This window comes from Musca autumnalis, unplaced genomic scaffold (assembly GCF_047663935.1).
Source record: "Musca autumnalis isolate F117 unplaced genomic scaffold, ASM4766393v1 scaffold_5, whole genome shotgun sequence".
Taxonomy (NCBI): domain Eukaryota; kingdom Metazoa; phylum Arthropoda; class Insecta; order Diptera; family Muscidae; genus Musca; species Musca autumnalis.
Genome location: NW_027412088.1, coordinates 56,354,572 through 56,377,414, shown reverse-complemented (window position 1 = coordinate 56,377,414; position 22,843 = coordinate 56,354,572). Strand labels below are relative to the sequence as shown.

The window sequence follows — 22,843 nt, the reverse complement described above, 5'->3', positions numbered from 1 at the left end:
GAATTTTGCTTTTATCCGAGTTGTAGCAAATCTTTCATTCAATGGGGTGAAACTGGAGACCAAATGTTTTAACTTTCGACCAACTACAAATCCGTAACCAAACTCATGCTTTATGTCATAGCAGCTATAATAAAGTGCATCGCCATTAGGTGTTGTTGTGACACCTTTTCCAATACATCAAATTTCAAGTAAAGAGTGCGAACATTCCAGCTGCAAATTGGCATTTCGTGGTCTTAAAACGTTGCAGGGGTCGTAAACTTTAGAAGGGTTCGTTTTTCTTTGGTTTTTCATAGTAAGTTGCTTTTTGGAGAGAAGGGTTACTAGTCCAACCCCCTAACCCAAGTTATTAACGTTCTTATAGGTGAATGCGCTGCACATATTTGCTAGCTACCTTTAACGGGTGTTAAAGGCAACTCCCCAAGTGACACCACAGGGAGGTCATTGTCCACTTGAAATGAAAAAGGCACCATGATAGGTCCTGGTCTTTGCCATGTTAAATCCTGTCATGGTCTGCTGGTATCTTTCATCCCCTAATTCACCCAACCAATTTTCCAAATAAATCCAAAAAAAAAAAAAAAAATGACAAGACAAAATATATTGAAATTAATAACACACATGGATTTCATTATATAACTTCTTCTTCTTCACTTTCTTTCATTTTTCGTGACAACATTTCCTCGTCATTTGAGATCGAGTTAATTACATTTGTAGGATAATTCTTTTATTTAATTATTATCAATATTAAGCGCAAAAAAAATAAAAACATATAAATTATATAGTACAGTTAGAATACAATGCCAAATGTAGGGGAATATTCCATTTTTTCTTCAAGGAAACTACAAAATAAATTAAAAACTAAAAACAAAAAAATATAATAAACGGGATAGGCTTTGCTGGTGTTCGCGTGTGTGTGTGTTTTCTGGGAGGGAATTATTATATGGAAACATTCCATTCTTTTTCTTCTTTTTAATAATAAGTCTTTCATATTAGAGCAATTTTCTGTTCTTGTTGTTGTTTTGCTTTTATTTTTCCTTCAGTAGTTATTTATTATGTTTTCCTAATAAACATCTGTTCGGCTTTATCTTCAAAGGAGAGATGTTTTCATTTTGTTTTTCCTTATTTTTTTTTTAGTTGAAATCTGTATAAAACATAGTTTATGGTTGTTGTTGTTTTAGGTGTGGCAATTCTCCTGCCCCGCTTCTGCCATCCAGTCTAGAGTGCATTTGATGTCCCATCATCAACTGTTGTTTCACTTTTACCACAATCCTCAACTTGAACCGCATCATTGCCACCAGTCGTCGTAGTACTGCCACCTGCAAAGAGAATGAATATCAGTTAAATTGAATTCTTATTAAAATGCTTTACAATTTTAAATATTTTTTTTTTTCGAAAACGGAAATTCACCTACCGTGAAACTAATGCTGTTATCTCCAAACGAAGGTCATGAATGTGTTAATGCTACGGGAATAATTTAGTTTAAATATGTAGACCTCGGATGTGATACACCATTTACAAATGATGAAATGTTTACTATGATATTTTAGAGAAAAGACAAGCCAAGAGCCTAAAAGTATGCTCTGCATTTTGAAGATGCCAAATTGCAAGGTTTCACAGACAAATTGTAAATTGTTTTGCTAAAGTATCATTTTGTTAAGAGGTTATCCCTACTTGTCAATTTCAAAAAATCGAACAAAATTTTATTGGCTTATTTTGAAGTACAGGTAGTATAGAGTGAAAACCTAAAATAAACCTAAAAATGTGAAATTTTACCGAGATTTATTTAAAAATCCCACAAGCGATTTTTTTTGTTTTTGGATTTTTCTCATCTATGAACATTGCTGTTTCAAAATCAGCAAAAACTTCCCAGGTGTAAGCGGTTTTCACTTAAATTTAGTTAAGGTGCACCACGTATAATATTGTTTTATAAGGTAGCGATACAGTCAATGCATTGTTCCAATTTGAACTTCTATATCTCAATAACGGTAAACCCTACAAGAATATCATAAAGATCAATCTTGTAGAGAATTCAAAGCTACAACATTTTCTTTAGTCCCATTTTGATAGGACGTGCTGTTTCCAAGCAAAATCGTGAAAACCTAAAAAACCCATAAAAATGTCAACTTGAATCGCGATTTTTTTAAAAAGCGCTCCGCCGATTTTTTTTACTTTTCTCATCTATGAGAGAATTTTCATAGCTACAACATTTTCTTTAGTCCAATTTTGATAGGACTTGCGGTTTTCAAGCAAAATCGTGAACCTAAAAACCCCTAAAAATGTCAACTTGAATCGCGATTTAATTAAAAAGCGCTCCGCAATTTTTGTTTGTTTTTTTTACTTTTCTCATCTATGAGAGAATTTTATAGAGAATTTTCATAGCTACAACATTATCTTTAGTCCTATTTTGATAGGACTTTCGGTTTCCAAGCAAACTCGTGAAAACCTAAATGCCAACTTGTTTGTTTTTTTTCTCATCTATGAATATTGTAGTTTCAGAATCCGCAAAAACTTTCCAGGTGTAAGCACCTTCCATTTAAAGTTGTTTCAAGAGCACCGTGTTTAGTTATCTGAAAAGCAACCGGTTTCGATTGCAGAATTTCCATAGGAATATGGATATGGGTGGGTTTACCTGGTCAATTAACGAAGTGCAGAGTATCGGGTGTCTCAGTCCACATGTAGGCATTGTGTTGGGTATCTTGTTGTCAACTCCCAATAAAAATTGAGACGGATGCCTTGATTTCAACTGGCAAAAGCCACAAGACTTTGCCTTGGAGTACGTCTCCTACAGTGATTTTACTGTCTGTATGACTACATCAGAATGAATGCAATCGAAGCCTGCCTTGTAGGCTTCTTGAACTAGATCTTTTACCTTTGTACCTTTGAACGTCTCTATGTAGGTCATGAAGAATATTCCTGACGTGTCTGTCCTCAAATTGCGAAAAATAACACTTAAGCAGGTACTGCATCGACAACCTCATGTTGTGCTGATGAACTCTTAGAGTACTCACCACCTTATGAAGATGGGCCATTGGTGTGATGAGGAGGCACCCTGTTGTTGTCCTTGATTTCAAGTTTGAATATTCTGCTACTACGCACCGCCAAAGTTTGGATACCGTACTGGCACCGCTAGCTTACCACAAACCTGGCTTTTGGAGAAAGCTTTGTTCCTATGCATCATAAGCGCTACCGCCGGCGACCTGAAGATATAACTCATCTCGATCTTATGGCAAATAGCTTAATTGTTATCTTCCCTGAAACTTTGGAGGACTATCTCCTTGAGGAGTACCCTGCCTGTTTAAACTTTTATGTATGTCGTCCCCGCCCATGACTACAGTCCATTTCATTGTCACACAATAATCTAACAACTAAGCCTTACACTCGAGGCTCTGTTTCTTCCTCTGAGGTCTACTTCTGATCCTAGAGACAAAATAAGAGTGGCTTAAGTGAATTTACAACCAACTGAGGAAGGATCGAACCAGAAGTGGAGATGGGTTACTAGCTTTCCTATTGCACCGGTCAGTTCAATACAGACCTATCTCGCTTGAACCTGGCTCTAATGACCCGACCCGTACATGGAATTTATGGCGGTAGCAGTCAGATGCGGAACTGTCGAGGTAGAGTTGCGGAACGTATACATCCCGCCAATAAATAGCTGTACTAGAAAGGTCATAACCGACTGGTCTTGGGAGGATGAGTTGTGGTATTAGGTCCCCGGAACCGAGGCTAAGCAGACAGATAGCTCCAGGTTTTGCTCGGTCAATGACGACGCCCCTACCAGAATTAGAGGAGAGTGTCACAGTTCGCCAAACATAACCATCGAGTCACCTGGTCTGACAAATAACGTCACCATATCCCTTGGATCAGACCATCTCCCCATAATTGTCTCCATTAGCAGACCACCCGATTTCATCACCGTTGAACGCCGCACATTTGTCAATCATGGAAAAGCTGATTAGCCGAGTTTCAGAGAGTTCACCAATCACCGCTACAGAGAACTGCCCAATCCTTCTAATGTTCGGTTAGCGGAGTGGGCGTTCCAAGACATAATCACTGCTGCTGCCGCTCGCCATATACCTGCTGGTCGAATACCCGAAGTAAGATCAAACTTCTCAGCAGAGACGACGGGATTAGGAAATGAACGCGATGGGCTTCGTCGAGCCATCCCCAATGGCCCCAGAGTCAGGGAGCTGACACTGGAAGTTAACAGGCTGGTCGGCGAGCATAAGCGGAACAAGTGGCTAAATCATCTGAAGAGCTTCAACATTGGAGCCGGTATAAGTGAATTGTGGGCAACGGTTAAGTCACTCTCAAACCCTGGAAGGAGGGAAGATATGATCTCAGTCACGTTTGGCGACGTTACGTTGACTGACCCGAAGAGGCCCGCAACTTATTTATATCGACAGTTTGTCGAGCACCCCGAGAGTAGCAGGCCGAAGAGAAGAGTATTAAGTCGCATTAGATCTCTTCCTGCCGAGGATGAACCACCACAGTTTACAATGGATGATATTGCGAATGCCATCAGGAATGCTAAATCATCCAAAGCGTTGGACCCTGATGGAATCTCCATGGTATTGCTGAAGAAGCTGAAAAGTTCTCAACTTGTCGCTAGTCAACCTCATTGTTCCCGAAGTCTGCCAAATGAGCAGGGTGGTCCCACTACTGAAGCCAGGCAAAGGTGCCAGCAAAAGTGAATCGTACAGGCCGAATTCGCTTTTGTCGCCCGTAGCAAAGACCCTTGAGGCCTTAGTACTTCCCAGTATCAGAAATAGCTTTCAAGTTATCGATCATCAGCATGAATTTCGTAAGCGGCACAGCACGACAACAGCGCTACACGCCATCTCCACATATATTTGTCAAGGACTCAACCAGAGACCGCCGTGTTATAGAACAGTGATGGTGGCGCTTGACTTATCGAAAGCCTTTGATATAGTCAGGCACTCCACGCTGTTTGAGGACATTGAGCAGACAACCCTCCGGCCAAACTTGAAACGTTGGATAATAAATTATATTTGTGGACGCCTGTCGTATGTGGAATTCAGGTATAAGAAGTCCAAACCCCGTAGAGTGACACAGGGAGTTCCCCAAGGTGGGCTGATCGTAACGTATGCAGATGATAGCACGATCCTGGCGTCAGGTACCTTCCCGATTTTCCAGATTTCCGCCACAAAATCTACAGCCACTCTGTTCACCACATGGACAGCGCAGTTTGGAAGAGAATTGAATGTCGTGTCGACGGTAGCAGAATTTCGACCACAAACTGCCCCAAAATGTTAGGGGTCACATTCGACACTACTTTCAAGTCGTGCGCGCACGCCACAGCTATCTGCGACAAACTGAAAAGTAGGAACAAGGTCCTCAAGTCCCTAGCCGGCAGCACTTGGGGTGCCGATAAAGAAACATTGTTGACCACATATAACGCGATAGGTCGGTCTGTGGTAAGCTATGTGGCTCCAGTCTGGTCCCCGAGATTATGTGATACGAATTGGAAAAAGATTCAAACTTGCCAGAATGCCGCCCTGAGAACAGCATCAGGGTGTCTCGTCAAATCTTCAGTGGACCATCTACATGAGGAGGCAAAGATTCTTCCAGTAAAGCAACACAATGAGATGCTTTCGTTGCAGTACCTGCTTGGATGTTACCATGTGAGCCATTCCAATCACCATCTGCGTGCTAGGCCCGACACACCCAGGGATATCAGGAAGGATATTCATGCTCAAGAGAGGGATGTCCAACAATATACATATGAGAGAACCCCTAGATCAACAGGCATATCAGACAGGTCTGAATAGCATTCACACTGATGCAGTTGCTAAGGCCATAAGCAAATATAGTGTGAATAGAGTTCTCGGAGTACATCCCCCATATATCGCAGCTGAGGAGCGTCAGCTGCCACGACAAACTAGAGTAGTTTTGGCTCAATTACGCTCGGGATATTGCAGTCGCCTAAATTCTTATTGGGCGGAAATCGACCGCGCCGTGCAAGACATCTGCCCAGTATGCGGCATGGGCCCGCACGACACAAAACACCTTTTCAACTGCCCCGCCAAACCTACTCATCTAAGTCCAGTGGATCTGTGGTTACATCCCATCGAAGCAACCACTTTCCTGGAACTGGAGATAGACCCAGAGCCAGATTGAACAGAAGAACGAACATACAAACATAACAATAAACACTGTTACAACAACAGCATGTTCATATCGTTCGCGCATGTCACAGTTATCTGCGAATAGCTGAGTTGTAGGAACATGGTCCTCAAGTCCCTAGCCGACAACAGTTGATGTGCAGATAAAGAAACCTTGTAGACAACAAATAAAGCGTTGGGTCGGTCTGTGGTAAGCTATACAGCTCCAGTCCGCGAATATAATTGCCACGCAATGAAAAAAATTTTCAAACCTGTCAGAATGCCGCCCTGAGAACTGCAACAGGACCATCTACATGAGGAGACAAAGATTCTTCAAGTACAGCAACACATTGTCATGCTTTTGTTACAGTTATTGCTCGGGTGTTACCATCCTAATCACAATATGGCGATTTTCGCCAAATTGTGTAAAACCATTACATCGTTTAGTCACATTTCTGATCATGACAAAGTGACCTCTGTGCAACAAAGTAACCTCTGTGACCATAAGGTTGAGGGTATAATTATGGACTACCCTATTGGGACTGCAAAGTCATATGACACTCTACACATATTCAACTATATTGCCCCAATTCTTCTGGAAAATCTGATGGAAAATCCACCTCCCAGACACATGAGTAAGGGCTTCACATGCTCCGGTAAGGATATAAATACATCGTATCATCACGTCAGGTCTGACAAAAACAAATCAAAACATTTGTTCTCTTTTGTATGCTCTTTCTGGGCATTCGGGTCGTGTGCGTGTAAATTGCCGAAAATTATCGGCACCGCCGTCCCAAATGTGACCATGCTTGGTCTAATGCTGTCATTAGAAGACATCCTGTTAATATGAGATTTCCTTTTAATTCCATTTCCTTTTAATGCCTCTAAAAAGAAATGATGTTTACAAAAATAATAATCTGCAAAACCTGTTGCATTTGCTGCTTGTCAAAACAAATCCATTAACTATTTGCAAGACTGAATATTTTGTTGAATTTTCTAAAAAAAAACTGCGGTTTTAACAAATCCGCATTTACTTACCATTTAGTTGCACTGAATCCACACCGTCAACAATATTTGGCGAGGTTTTTCCAACTGCCGTTGCATTGGAGGTTGTTAATGACGATGATGGTGATAGTGACGATGATGAGAGTTGTGTTGATGATAAACTCTCACAACTCACGGCTTGAGATGACAAACTATTACCACCACCACCTGAACCAGAACCCGTAACAACAAATCTATTTGTTGAGTTGTCATCCATGGCATTCAGATTCGAGCTACAGCTACTGTTGCTTGATGTACCACTATCAGCTGGATCTGCGGTTGTGGTTTGTGATGTGGCTGTGGCTGATGATGCACCATTGACTGCTGTTTGCGACGATGTCGATGATGATGATACCACAGTTGCATTGGCTGTGGGTGTTGTTGCTGATGCTCCTGCTGCCGCTGGTACACGTGCCAAATTCTCCGGATTTATTTGTATGGAACCCAAATTGATACGTTGCAAATTACCAGTTGTTTGTATGCGCACCCTGATGGGTGGCTGGCGCCAGCCACGAGCTGAAAGGGCCCTGCGTATCATACCAAGGGCACCGCCAACATTTTGTCCGGCATAGTGTTGTAACAAACCGCCAACAAATGGCAATTGTTGTGGCTGCATTTGTAAACCTTGGCCATTGAGTTGGTGTTGTTGTTGCTGATGCTGTTGTTGTTGTTGCTGATGAGGCAATGGTACCAAACGGAAAATGCGATTCGCCACAAAGGTTCCTGGCTGTTGTTGCTGTCCTTGTTGGCCACCCACACCACCAACACCACCCGCTCGATTGGTTTGTTGTCCCTGCTGTTGTTGCGGTTGCTGTTGCATAAGACCGGCAACAATATTTCCGCCACCACCAACACCACCGCCGCCGCCATCATTTTGATTACGTGTTAATATGAGTACTTGGGCCTGTTGCATAATTACCGGCAGCTCGTAATGATGGAAGAAATACAACATGGAATGCTAAAATGAAAAAAAAAAAAAAACAAAAGAGAAGAGAAGAGAAGAACAAATGATTCATGAGCGACTGACTGACTGTTTGCTTTGGTTGCCATATGAACAACAGATTCTGAAAAAAACAGCAAAGATAATTAATGAAATTCAATATAATAATCGAAATAGCCCTTGAGCGGAATACAGTTGCAATTTTTAATAATACAGCAAAAACCAACAACAAAACATTGTGAAGACAACAACAGAAATATGCCACAAATGCGACATGAGAATCTGAAATTCAACAACAACATAATTATGTAAAGTATTGAAATTAAAATGATATTGAATTTGCCAATTTGAATTTATGATAGATATAACAGGAGCAGGTTTAACTGGAGTTTGTTAATTTGGGAGAAAGTTTTTTGGGCTTAAATTAAATTTGTAGATCTATGAAGCATTACTTTGAACCCAAAATCGAGGGAAGTGTGGAGAATAAAAGTATGCCGTTGAAATGGAGGCACCTTAGTGCAATTGTAGGCACAGACCGGGTGTGTACAATGAATGTCCGGTTTCGATACCCTGCCAGACAACATCACATTTAGAATGGTGACAAAAATTACCAACATTTTCTTGTTTGTGGGAACATACATAATAGAGACCACAAAGAAATTTTCAGGACAATATCTCGAATGTATTGCCTTTCCATAGATATGCCCTCAGTCTGGGAAAATTAAAACTTTCATCGTTTTCCTAAAACTTATGTATTTAGAAGGTTTTCAGGAATTTTGTGGCAATTTTTCGACGTTTTAACTTGCCATCAAAAATATGGATGTGGAGTAAATCTCAAAAGGGTTGAGGAGGAGGAGGAGGAGGAGGTACCTGAAAGTATGGATCGCATTATAATTTTGGAAATGGATTTTATTTTGATAAATATCGCACCCACCAGTCATTTCAGTTGGTCACCGTATATAATTTAGAGATTTTGGAACGTTATATGGGGAAGCATGGACTTGCCCACGAAAAACCATTCTATCGCTGTAAACATGACACCACAGCGAATACCTTCAATAAAAATGTCTAAACAAACATTTTGAAACAAAACGAAAATATAAAACTTTTTGAGATCCACGAACAAGTGCGCAGATGTGGCCCATTTTCGAACTTTAACTAAGTATAAAAAGGAATGGGCCGATGTGAGTCATTTCGAACATAAACTAAGTTTGTGTTTGTACAATATATTACGGCATTCATAGGTTGGGCCAACCTTCAATTGCTCCGTTCAAGAGATATCGCGCGTACCATTTTAGCGAATATTTTGAACTTATTTGGGGAAGGTACCGAAAGGAATGAACCGATAAGCATCATCTTTGAACTTTATCTAAGATTTGCAAAAATATTACGATATACATAGTATAGAGCAACACCGTATCTGGTTCAAGATTTGTCGTGCACTCCAGCCACAACACGTCGCACAGTGTTACGACCGTGGCCAAAAATGGTAAAAGCTAAATACTTCGTTGAACAAACTTATTGATGGGGAGTGATAGAAAACATATTAATTAGAAGAATCTGAATTTTGGTACTGATACGTGAAGTAGTTTTTACTATATGAGGATTTAAATCCGACAATTTTAGTTAAAACGTATTTTTGTGTTTTTTTTTTCTAAAATTAATAAATTATATTATGCGTTAATATTTAAAATTTAAAAGTAACGATCGCTACAAAAATGGTTCCAAAGTTCTCTTGGGATGTAATAAACTTGGCTACACCTTTGTTTGCATGTAAATATTAATCATATGGTGTTTACATTTACCCAAACATGTATTACTAAGTTTATTAATTTTCTGAAGCAAATTTTAAATTGAGTGGAGTGGGAAAAAAATTGTATAAAAGTGTATATCGATATTTTTTGCTGTATGAGTAGTGAAAAGTGAGTACTTCAAATATATAAAGGTCCCGGCTGCAGAGGTTTGCAGACGAATGTGTTATTTCTCTTTTTCAGCGACCACCTCACTGAGAGGATACCCCCTTTTTAACAAATCGTTTTGCGGTTTTGGCTATAGCCCGAAAACGAATGAACCGATCATCATATATTTGTGTGGGCTTATTACGTACCTAATAATCTTGCTTTAAAACGAGAGAATTTTAAAAATATTAATTTTTTAAAAAAAAAATTGTGAACAGCGAAAATCAAAATTCGATTTTTTACAAAAAATTAACCGTTTTTTGACCATTAATCGGTCAAAAAAAATTTTTAAAGGAAATTTCTCATATATAAAGACCAGAGTTTGATATATTCAATATAAACAATATGAAGACTAAACACCAAATTTCAGTCATATCGGGTGGATATTGAGGCCACAACACTCAAAATACCGAAAATGAGTAGGCACGGTTCTATGGGGGCTATAGGAAGACGAGGACCTATACCGACATATTTCTGGTGGAAGGTTGTAAGTCCCCCAACGGAGACTTAATACCAATTTTCAGCCATTTCGGTGTGATAATCAGGCTAAAACCTCCAAAATACCGAAAATCGGGAGGTACCATCCTATGGGGGCTATATGAAGGCGTGGACCTATGCAGACAATTTTCAAGGTAAAGGTATAATGCCTCCTACGAAGACGAAATACCAAATTTCAGCAAATTCGGTGAAATAATGAGGCTAAAATCTTCAAAATACCGATAATCGGGAGGTACGGTTCTATGGGGGCTATATCAAAACGTGGACATAAGCCCACAATTCTCTGTTGGAATGTTTAATACCTCTGCCGAAGACTAACCACAAAATTTGAATACTTTCGGTTGGTCATTGTGTCTAAAACATTCAAAATACCGAAAATCGGGAGCTACGGTTCTATGAGGGCTATATCAAAACGTGGACCGACCAACCCAATTTATTGTCCTGAAGATTGTAAGTCAATAATAGGTACGTGTACCAAAATTGATGTACCTACGACAACTCCTTCTATTTTTGGCCACAGTTAATATGAACTCGCGACATTGTGCGTCGTGGCCGGCCGTAGGAAGGTCTTTAAAGCTTTTAGGTCATTTTCTCAGGAAGTATGGGCATGTTCCTTAAAAAATCTTTTACCTTCGTAATTGAGAGGCCTTGAGCACTACCTGTTGCAAAAAAATCAAAACAATTCGAGAGGAGGTTTCAAACTGCACTTTTCCGAAATTTTGTGGGGAGGTACCCGTAGCAGTGGACCGATATAGTCCATATTCCAAACTGATCTATGACTGGTAGAAATATTACGATTTGCAAAGTATGGACCAACTCGGATACTTAAATTTTGAACTTTTGTGGAGGAGGTAACCGAAGGGGTGGACCCATATGGTCCATCTTTGAACTTAAATTAAGTTTGGACAAAAATATTACGAATGCGCTCCAGCCAGCCAGCAGATAGACTGACGAACATTGCTAAATCGACTCCAAATTGTCTGAAACGGGGTCCAAAACCATTATTTTAATGAGCAAGCCAGCATATAGACTGACGCACATTGTTAAATAAACTCCAAATTGTCTGAAACGTGGTCTAAAACCATAATTTTAATGAGGCACATTTTGGTCCTACAAAAGTGCATATTCCCTCTTGTAGCCTAAGACTAAGGCTATGTAAATTATATTGTTGTAGTGACGATCATTTGCAGCGCTTCTATGCACAGAGGTGGTATGTTATCCATAGAAAACCTTTTGGAGGATTTCAAACGAACGCATAGCAGTGGGAAAGATTTGGGTTTGTTTGCAAGTGAAGTTGCTCGAGTTTAGGTAGTGCCAAAGAAATTCTCGATCAGAGTATTTCTTTGCACTCGTATCTATTTGAGCGGGCAATTGACACTTGGGTATAAAAAGTTTCTTGTTGAAAAACAAGAAACAAGGGAACTGATGAAGATCTGTGGCGAGATCTGAAACTATAGTCTTCCCTGCCTTACCCCTTGGTAAACATCGCCAATTTTTTCCCACTAATAAAAAAGTTATTTTAATAAAATATTAAAACAACGACTATGGGATTAAGCCTGACTATTTTGAAAAACAAAATAGAAGTCGTCATCCCAAATAAAAAACGCCAACCCTCCTAACGTATTCAAAACCTTTAAAACACATTGTTCCACAACATCCCATACGGGACAAGGGAGACTTCTCTCATATCAATGAGTGCACCCCGATTCATATTTAGCTCAATGATATGGGACGTACTGTTTATCGCCGAGTCCGAACGCGTGTCTTAAGACACCAGAATTTTTTCAAGGCTGAAATACTCAGGAAATGTCGCCAACATTACTGAGGGGTATTTTGCCACCGTTGAAAAATGTTCGATGTTGCTTGGCCGGGGTATCGAACCCCAGACCTTCTGCGTACAAGGCGGGCGTGCATACCATTGCACCACCAAAACCTTTAGGAGGTATATTATCCATAGAAGACCTTTTGAAAGTCATCTGTCCATGGAAGAATCTTTAGAAGTCTTTTTTCTATAGAAGACCTTAAGTACGTCTTCTATTCATAGATGACCTTTAAGAAATAATTTATAATTAAAAGACATTTAAGAGGTATTCTATGCTAAGAAGACCTTTTGGTGCCATTTTATCCATAGACATTCTTTCGAAAGCATTTTTTCATTAATTATTTTCCGGATGTCTCCTATCCATGAAGACCTTTCAGAAGTTGTTTTATCCATAAAAACTTTTAGGAGCTCTTTTTTCATAGAAGACCTTTTGAAAGTCTTCAGTCCATAGAAGATCTTGTGGGGGTCTTCTATACCTAGAAACGGGTTTGGAGGTCTGTTATTAAAGGAAGACGTTTTGACGAAGTTTTATTGATAAGAAAACCATGAAGAGCTTTGTTATCCATAGAATACTTTTTTGAGATCTACTGTCTATGGAAAAAATTTCGGAGGCCTTCTATCCATTGAAGGTATTTTATTCTTTAATAGGCCTTCATTTTATATAAGCCCTTATGGATGTGTAGAGAATACCTTTAGGAGGTATATTATACTTAAAAGATCTATCCATAGAAGAGGTCTTATGTACATAGAAGACCATTAAGATGTCTACTATTTATAGAAGACAATGTATGCTATTCAAAGGATAGGATGTATAGTATCCATAGATGACCCTTGAGATTCGTCTACCCATAGAAGACCTTTTAGAGGCGTGGTATCCATAGAAGAACTTTTGGAAGTCTTTATCCACTCATCCCCATAAGTGACTCGTAAATGATTTTTATACCCTCAGCATTTATGCTAAAGAGGTTAGACAATCAGCTATATCCGTCCGTCTTTCTGGTTGGCTTGTGCGCACGATAACTCTCGAACGAAACAACCGATCAAGTCCAAAATTTGGCTTAATTTAATTTGAATTAATAAAATAACTGGAGCAGGTTTAACAGGGTTTTGGTAGTGTGTAAGTGAAGGTTTTTTGGGCTTAAGTTGAATCTGTAAAGTTATGAAGCATTACTAAGTTATTTAATGAACCCAAAATCGAGGGAAGTATGGAGAATAAAATTATGCCGTTGAAATAGAGGCACCTTGATAAAATTGTATGCCCAGGCAAGGTGTGTGTGTGTGCCCGATTTCGATACCCAGCATTAACTTGTCCCTTCGGGAATGTTTGTGGGGAGCATACATAGTAGAGACCACAAAGACTATTTTCAGTAAACAGCTGGTTTTAAGTGCACCCTTGTGCGGGAGGTGTATGAAGGAAAGGCCCTTTATATTGGGAAATTTAAAGGAATTTTAAGAGGAGGATAATTTGCATCGCTTCTATGCATAGAGGAGGTCATTTTTCCATAGAAAACCTTATGGAGGACTAGGACTTCCGTCTATACAAAACATTTTAGGGGCATTAAAGGTCTTTTATCAATAGAGTACCTATTTATACCCTCAGCATTTATGCTATCGAGGGTATAAACACTTTCATATGACCAAAAATGTGCCTCATCGAAATAACGGTTTTAGACCCCAAGTATGGACGAAATCTGTTTCAGACAATTTGAAGTCCATTTATTCATGTCCGTCCGTATGTCTGTCTGGCTGGCTGGCTGTTGCGCACGATAACTCTCGAATAGATTAACCGATTCGAACCAAATTTTCCACTTCAAAATATTTTGCTCAAACTTAGTTTAAGTTCGAAGGTGGTCCATATTGGTCCACTTCTTCGGTTACCTCCCGCACAAAACTTCCAAAATTTTGCGCATGATAACTCTTGAAGGGAGTAACCAATTTGGTTCATACTTTGCACATCGTGAAATTTCATCCAAACATAGGTTAGGTTCTAATAAGGACTATATCGGTCCACTGCTACGGGTACCTCTCACACAAAATTTCGGAAAAGTTCATCTTAGGAACTGCTCGAATCGCTTTGATTTTTGTTGTAACAACTGGTATTCATTGCCCGCATTACGACGGTACAAGTTTTATCAGGGGCAAGTCCATACTTCCTGAGAAAATTGCCCAAAAGCTGCAAAATAACCTTATGGCCCCATGCGCACTATAAATCTCTATCTGGTAAACAAATTCAATCCAAGATTTGCAGTCCTAATATTTTGCGTTTATGGAGATCATTGTGCGGTAGAATAATTATTTAAAAAGTCCTCATTTATGGAGCTCTTTGAGTGGTAGACAATTTCTTTAAAAAATCCACGTTTATGGGGCTCTTTGAGTGGTAGAAAATTTCTTTAAACAATCCACGTTTATGGGGCTCTTTGAGTGGTAGAAAATTTCTTTAAAAAATCCACGTTTATGGGGCTCTTTGAGTGGTAGAAAATTTCTTTAAAAAATCCACGTTTATGGGGCTCTTTGAGTGGTAGAAAATTTCTTTAAAAAATCCACGTTTATGGGGCTCTTTGAGTGGTAGAAAATTTCTTTAAAAAATCCACGTTTATGGGGCTCTTTGAGTGGTAGAAAATTTCTTTAAAAAATCCACGTTTATGGGGCTCTTTGAGTGGTAGAAAATTTCTTTAAAAAATCCACGTTTATAGGGCTCTTTGAGTGGTAGAAAATTTCTTTAAAAAAATCCACGTTTATGGGGCTCTTGAGTGGTAGAAAATTTCTTTGAAAAATCCACGTTTATGGGGCTCTTTGAGTGGTAGAAAATTTCTTTAAAAAATCCACGTTTATAGGGCTCTTTGAGTGGTAAAAAATTTCTTTAAAAAATCCACGTTTATGGGGCTCTTTGAGTGGTAGAAAATTTCTTTAAAAAATCCACGTTTATGGGGCTCTTTGAGTGGTAGAAAATTTCTTTAAAAAATCCACGTTTATGGGGCTCTTTGTGTGGTATAAAAATTCTTTCAAAAATCCAAGATCTAAGATTGGCGTTATCGGCCTACTCCTTTGAGTACCTCCCACGCAATAGTTCAAAACTTTTCGCTAAAATGGCGCGCACGATAATTATCCAAGGCAGTAACCGCTTTGGTCCTTACTTTGGACATAGTAATATTTCTACGAGGTAAGGTTAGAATATGGACAATATATGTCATCTCTTTCGGATACCTCCCACACCAAATTTCGGAAAAGTGCAGATTAGGACCTCCTCTCGAATCGTTTTTATTTTTTTTGCAATAGGTTGCTCTGAACGCCTCTATTACAATGGTACAAGTTTTTTTGAGTGGCAAGTCTATACTTCTTGAGAAAATTACCCAAAAGCTGTAAAAAAAAACCCTACGGCCAGCATGTGTAGTGGCTGGTGTGCACGACCACTCTCGAACCGAATACTGCGTTGGTCCACACTTTGCATATTGTGGTATTTCTTCGAATGTTGGATAAAACTCCTTCCGGTATCTTCCCCACAAAAGATCGACAATATTCGCTAAAATGGTAAGCGCAATATCTCATTAACGGAGCAACCGATTTGTTCCAAAGTTTGGATTTAGAAATATTTTGTCCAAACTTAGTTTATGTTCAATAGTGTACCCGATTGCTCCACTCCTTAGGGTACCACCCACACAAATGATCAACATTGTTTGTTTAAGTGTGGTTAAAGGTCTGTGCGAGAATCCTTTGAAACATTGTAACGAAGTTGGTACTCTTTGTAGCGATATGATGTTTTTCGCAGGCAAGTCCATGTTTCCTGATATAATGCTCCTATTGAGAGGAATGACTACCAAAATGAGACACACTTCCAAAATGGACTATATCGGTCCATTCCTTTAGGTACCTCCCCCGCAAAACTTTTTGAGATTTTACCCTAATCCATATCTTTGTCGGCAAAATATGAAAAAATTCAAAATTTTAACATTGACCTTGAATTCATCTGCGCCTTAACTAACTTTAAATGAAAGGTGCTTACACCTGGGAAGTTTTTGCTGATTCTGAAACTACAATGTTCATTAATGAGAAAAAACCAAAAAATCGCCGGAGGGATTTTCAAATAAATCGCGGTCAATTGCACATTTTTATACCCTCAGCCTTTAGGCTAAAGAGGGTATTTACACTTTGATACGACCAAAAATGTGCCTCATCGAAATAATGGTTTTAGACCCCAAGTATGTTTGTACGATATCCGTTTCAGACAATTTTGAGTCGATCTAGCAATGTCCGTCCGTCTGTCTGTCTGTCCGTCTGTCTGTCTGTCTGTCTGTCTGTCTGTCTGTCTGTCCGTCTGTCCGTCTGTCTGTCCGTCTGTCTGTCTATCTGGCTGGCTGGTGCGCACGATAACTCACGAACGGATCAATCGATTCGGTTCAAATTTTGTGTATCAAAATATTTTGTCCAGATTCGAATTAAGTTCGAAGATGGGACATATAGGTCCACTCCTTCAGGTACCTCCCCCACAAATATTCAAAAATTGTCGCAAAACTTGTGCGCACGATAACTCTTGAAGGGAGTAACCGATTTGCTCCATACTTTGCACATCGTGTAATTTATACCAAACTTAGATGAGGTTCCAATATGGACTCAATCGGTCCACTCCTTCGGGTACCTCCCACACAAAATTTCGGAAAAGTTGAGTTTAGAACCTGGTCGCGAATCGCTTTGATTTTTGTTTACGCAAGTTGTATTCACTGTCCTCTATACGACGCTGTACGTTTCATTAGGGGCAAGTCCATACTTCCTGAGAAAATAGCCTGAAAGTTACAAAAAACCCTATGACACCGTTTGTAGTGGTTGGAGCGCAAGATAACTCTCGAACGGAACTGCTGATTAGGTCCAAAATTTGGCTTTCGTAATATTTTGTCCAAACTTAGTTCAAGTTTAAAGATGGATTATATCGGTCCACTCCTTCCGGTAACAAAAGTTCGAAATGTTCGGAAAATTTGTGCGTACGATAACTCTTGAAGGGAGTGACCGATTTGGTCCATACTTTGCACATTATGAAATTTCAACCAGACTTAGATGAGGTTCCAATATGGACTCAATCGGTTCGAGTACCTCCCACACAAAATTTCGGAAAAGTTCAGTTTAGGACCTGGTCTCGAATAGCCTTGGTTTTTGTTGTAACATCTTGTATTCACTGTCCCCTATACGAAGGTACAAGTTTCCTCAGGGGTAAGTCCATACTTCCTGAAAAAATAACCTGAAAGTTGATAAAAAAAACCCTATGACACCATGTTTATGGGTGGAAGCGCAAGATAATTCTCGAACGGACATGCCGATTCCGGCCAAAATTTGGCCTTCGCAATATTGTTTCCAAATTTAGTTTAAGTTCCAATTTTAGTTCCCTATGGCACCCCCATGGTCTATGTCGGTCCATTCCTTTAAGTACCTTTTCCGCAAAATTTTTGAACTTTAATCCTAATCAATATTTTTGTCGGTACATAAGTTTTTTGTGAAAAAAGTGTTTCAATTTGCACAGGCTGAGGGTATATCTCTGTCGGCAAAGCCGACTGATGCTTTTTTACTTGTTAGGTTCATTTTAGATTTTCAGGATTTTGCTAGGAAGCGGCAAAGTCGTATCGAAATGAAACTAAAGAAAATTTTGTAGCAGTGGAAACATTTTCTTTAGTCCCATTTCGATAGGACTTGGCGTTTCCAAGCAAAATCCTGAAAACATAAAATAAACCTAACAAGTAGGAAAAGCGTTAAATTCGGTCGGGGCGAACTTTTTATACCCTCCACCACAAATTTCAGCCATTTCGGTGGATTAATGTGGCCACAACCTTCAAAATACCGAAAATCGGAAGGTACTGTTCTATGGGGGCTATATGATGGCGTGGACTTATACCTACGAATTTCTGGGGGAAAGTTTTATACCCCAAACGAAGACTAAATACCAAATTTCAGCCATCTCGGTGTGATAATGAGGCCAAAACCTTCAAAATACCGAAAATCGGGAGATATCGTCCTATGGGGCCTGTATCAAAACGTGGACCTATATAAACATTTTATGGTAGAAATGTTTCTTAGCCTCTGGAAACACAAAATACAAAGTTACAACCTATGCTGTTGTCAAATGGGACTAATACATTCAAAATATATTAAAATGATGCGTACTTTATATGGGGCGTTATATGGGGGGCTATACCAAAACATGGACCTATATAAACCAACTTTGGTAGGAATGTTTTTTGGCCTCTGGAGACACACAATATCAAATTACAACCAATTCGGTTGTAAAATGGGACAAATATCTTAAAAACTCCTTCGACGCGTCACGCGTCATTTTGTATGGGGGCTACACGAAAGCGTGGACCTACATAGCCCGCTTTTAATACCAAAAGTCCTACGCACATATAATAGATTTTCCCAAAATTGCATCCACCTACGTGAATCCGTTCGGACGCTAGAGTGATTTCCACAGACGGACATGGCTATATCGCACGGTGATCAAGAATATATATAGTTTGTGGGGCCTACAATGATTATTTCGATTAGTTACAAACGGAATGGCAAACTTAATATACCCCCACATCCTATGGTGGAGGGTACAAAAATGTGAATTTTGACCGCAATTTTTTTTAAAAAATTCACTTTTAGCAATTTTTTCTTGTTTTTGGATTTTTCTCATCTATGAGCATTGCTATTTCAGAATCCGCAAAAAACTTTCCAGGTGTATGCGGTTTTCAGTTGCAGTTAGTTAAAGGCACCGAACATGACATTGTTTTATAAGGAGGCGATACCATGCATAGTCCCAATTCGAACTTCTATATCTCAAAAATGGTAAAACCGACGAAAATACCATTAATGTCAATCTTGTAGAAAATGTTCACTGCTACAACATTTTCTTTAGTCCCATTACGAGAAATTTTTCCCATCTATGAACTTTGTAGTTTCAGAATCAGCTAAAACTTTCCAGGTGTAGGGTGCTTCCTTTAAAGTTAGCTAAAGCGCACCGTGTCGCTTTTGTCGCATCAGAAATGTCTTTATCCGTTCGGAAGTTACGGAGTTTTGGCCAGGAAATAAACGATTCTGTACCATTGTGAGCTGGAAACTTTTGACTAGGAATTACCACAACCCCTGAACAATCTGTAGCTTATGCGTAAACTATGTTGATTATATCACATTTAAGAATCCTATTTTTTTGCAGTTTCACCATCACTGAAACAGTCAAATTTAGTTTTCAATTCGTATCGCTAAATTTGTATACCCTCAACCTTTAGGCTAAAGAGGGTATTTACACTTTGATACGACCAAAAATGTGCCTCATCGAAATAATGGTTTTAGACCCCAAGTATGTTTGGACGAATCCGTTTCAGACAATTTTGAGTAGATCTAGCAATGTCCGACCGTCTGTCTGTCTGTCTGTCCGTCTGTCTGTCGGTCTGTCTGGCTGGTGCGCACGATAACTCTCGAACGGATCAATCGACTCGGTTCAAATTTTGGGTATCGACATTTTTTGTCCAGATTCGATTTAAGTTCGAAGATGGGCCATATAAGACCACTCCTTCAGGTACCTCACCCACAAATGTTCAAAAATTGTCGCAAAACTTGTGCGCACGATAACTCTTGAAGGGAGTAACCGATTTGCTCCATACTTTGCAAATCGTGTAATTTCTACCAAACTTAGATGAGGTTTCAATATGGACTCAATCGGTCCACTCCTCCCACACAAAATTTCGGAAAAGTTTAGTTTAGGACCTGGTCTCGAATCGCTTTGATTTTTGTTTACGCAAGTTGTATTCGCTGTCCTGTATACGACGCTGTAAGTTTCATTAGGGGCAAGTCCATACTTCCTGAGAAAATAGCCCGAAAGTTACAACAAACACTATGACACCGTGTGTAGTGGTTGGAGCGCAAGAAAACTCTCGAACGAATCTGCGATTCGGTCCAAAATTTGGCTTTCGTAATATTTTGTCCAAACATAGTTCAAGTTCAAAGATGGATTATATCGGTCCACTCCTTCCGCCGGTACCTCCCCCCACACAAGTTCGAAAATGTTCGGAAAATTTGTGCGTACGATAACTCTTGAAGGGAGTAACCGATTTGGTCCATACTTTGCACATTATGAAATTTCTACCAGACTTAGATGAGGTTCCAATATGGACTCAATCGGTAAACTCCTTCGAGTACCTCCCACACAAAACTTCGGAAAAGTTCAGTTTAGGACCTGCTCTCAAATCGCCTGGGTTTTTGTAGTAACATCTAGTATTCACTGTCCCCTATACGAGGGTACAAGTTTCCTCAGGGGCAAGTCCATACTTCCTGAAAAAATAGCCTGAAAGTTGAAAAACAAACCCTATGACACCATGTTTATGGGTGGAAGCGCAAGATAATTCTCGAACGGAAATGCCGATTCCGTCTAAAATTTGGCCTTCGTAATATTGTTTCCTAACTTAGTTTAAGTTCGCAGATAAGCCATATCGGTCCACTCCTTCAGGTACCTACCCCACAGAAGTTCAAAAATATTCGGAAAAATTGTGCGCCCGATAACTCTTGATGGGAGTGACCGATTTGGTCCATACTTTACACATTCTCATAATATCTACCAGATATAGATCAGGTTCGAATATGGACTATATTTGTTCACTCCATCCCGTACCTCCCACACAAAATTTTGGATAAGTTCACTTTAAGACCTGCTATTTAATCACTTTGATTTTTGTTGAAGCAACTTACATTTACGATGGTAAAAGTTGTTTCAGGGGCAAGTCCATACTTCTTGAGAAAACAGCCCGAAGTGTGTAAAAAACCCCTATGGCGCCCGATGGCCTATGTCGGTCCATTCCTTTAAGTACCTTTTCCGCAAAAATTTTGAACTTTAATCCTAATCAACATTTTTGTCGGTTCATACGATCAAAATTTTGAAACCCCCTAAATACATAAGTTTTTTGAATAAAAAGTGTTTCAATTTGCCCATGCTGAGGGTATATCTCTGTCGGCAAAGCTGACTGATACTTTTTAACTTATTTTAATTAATCCCGACCCAATTATGGCTGGTAAATAATTTTTCGATGTCGATCTCATCTTTACTTTCTGAGTTGTTTTAACTGTCCTTTTTTTTAATCTACCGCTTTATTTCCAAATAAAATAAAAACTCATTTCTCCGTCCGCAGCCAATTTTTTTTTTTATTTCACGTGTACCGTGTTATTTGTTTTTGTTGAACTGTCATCATCGTTATTCGCTACTCGTCACCCAAACAATACACGTGTCATATAAATGTTGTTGATGTTGTAACAGATACATTTGTATGAGATACATATCAAGCTTTTTGTAGAAAATTAACTTATGTTGAAACTGAGGTATGGGGTATTGTAACTCGCGATCAGTTTTACTGTACCATAACTTTTGACCGCATTTCGGTAAAATAAACTGTTTTAGCCCGATTCACCGAGGGGTTTCTTAAAATAATAAATTGAGCGGAAGCTGTGGTCGTACTAATGTAAAAAAATCGGAAAAAATCGTTGAAAAAAACGAGTTTCATTATGTTATTTTCCAATTAGTGGTTTTACAACACAATGTAGAGCTTAATGCTCAAAGGAGAAGTTAAAGAGTACAATTCAGAGTTGAAGTTTCTAATGTATAATTTTTAATATATCCACTGTATCTACCTCAAACGGATGCTGACATTTTGAAACCAGAAAAATTGGGTTTTTTGAATTTTTGCTCTAATCCGGACGCGCAGCTGGATTTCCCTAAAAGCTTATTATTTGATTATAGTACCCGCGATTTCGCATTTTTTAATGTATAACATGAGGTTGTAGCCCTCACAGGATCACAGTAATCTGCGCCCAAACACAAAATTTTTGTGCGTAAATTTTTCTAAAAAACCTATTTTTTTGTTTTAAAATTTACAAACGTCAATCGATTTCCGTGGAAACCCGCGTAAATTTAGTTTTTTTGCGTTCTGAATCTAACAAGCCACGACGCGTAAAAATCCACCCACTAGATCGGCGGATATGATACCCCACAAATTTCGAAAATTTGCAAAAAATTATTTTGAAAATATCGCATAATAAAACGCGTTTTGGGTGTGTCAGTTCTACTCAAATAAATAGATCGATATGCGTGTTTAAACTGCGCGAAAACAGATATTTAAAAACTCTCGTAAATCCTGAGATATAATAAATTTTTTCTAAAAATTGAGTGGGATGCTACATCCACGGTTCTTGATGGATCGCATTGAAACGGCATAGAATGATGTATTTTTTAATGGTGATTATTGAAATCGGATGCGCATAAAATGTAAATGAACTTCGCGGAAATTATGACCATTTTACTGTGTTTTGCACCATAATATGCAGCAGATGCTACATCGTGGTCGCCAAATATAATTTGACAAACTGTATATCAAATAAGAGGGATTGATTCGCTGTGTTGGAAAATGGGATGCGCATCATGTCATTTTCATAATTGCGCGGTTTATATGCATCT

The 22,843-nt window shown here is 39.1% G+C and overlaps 1 protein-coding gene across 2 annotated transcripts in view; it reads right to left on the bottom strand.

Annotated features, from left to right (window-relative positions):
• Positions 1–597: 597 nt before the first annotated feature.
• The window catches only part of LOC141387650 (uncharacterized), a 105,001-nt gene continuing 82,755 nt past the window's right edge, over positions 598–22,843 (bottom strand). For both annotated transcript variants that reach the window (XM_073957613.1, XM_073957614.1), the window contains exons 13-14: positions 7,158–8,121; positions 598–1,313 (exon numbers count right to left, since the gene is read on the bottom strand). In XM_073957613.1, coding sequence (XP_073813714.1) covers positions 1,213–1,313; positions 7,158–8,121 — 1,065 coding nt within the window. In that variant the 3' untranslated portion in view covers positions 598–1,212. The remainder of the gene's footprint in view (positions 1,314–7,157; positions 8,122–22,843) is intronic.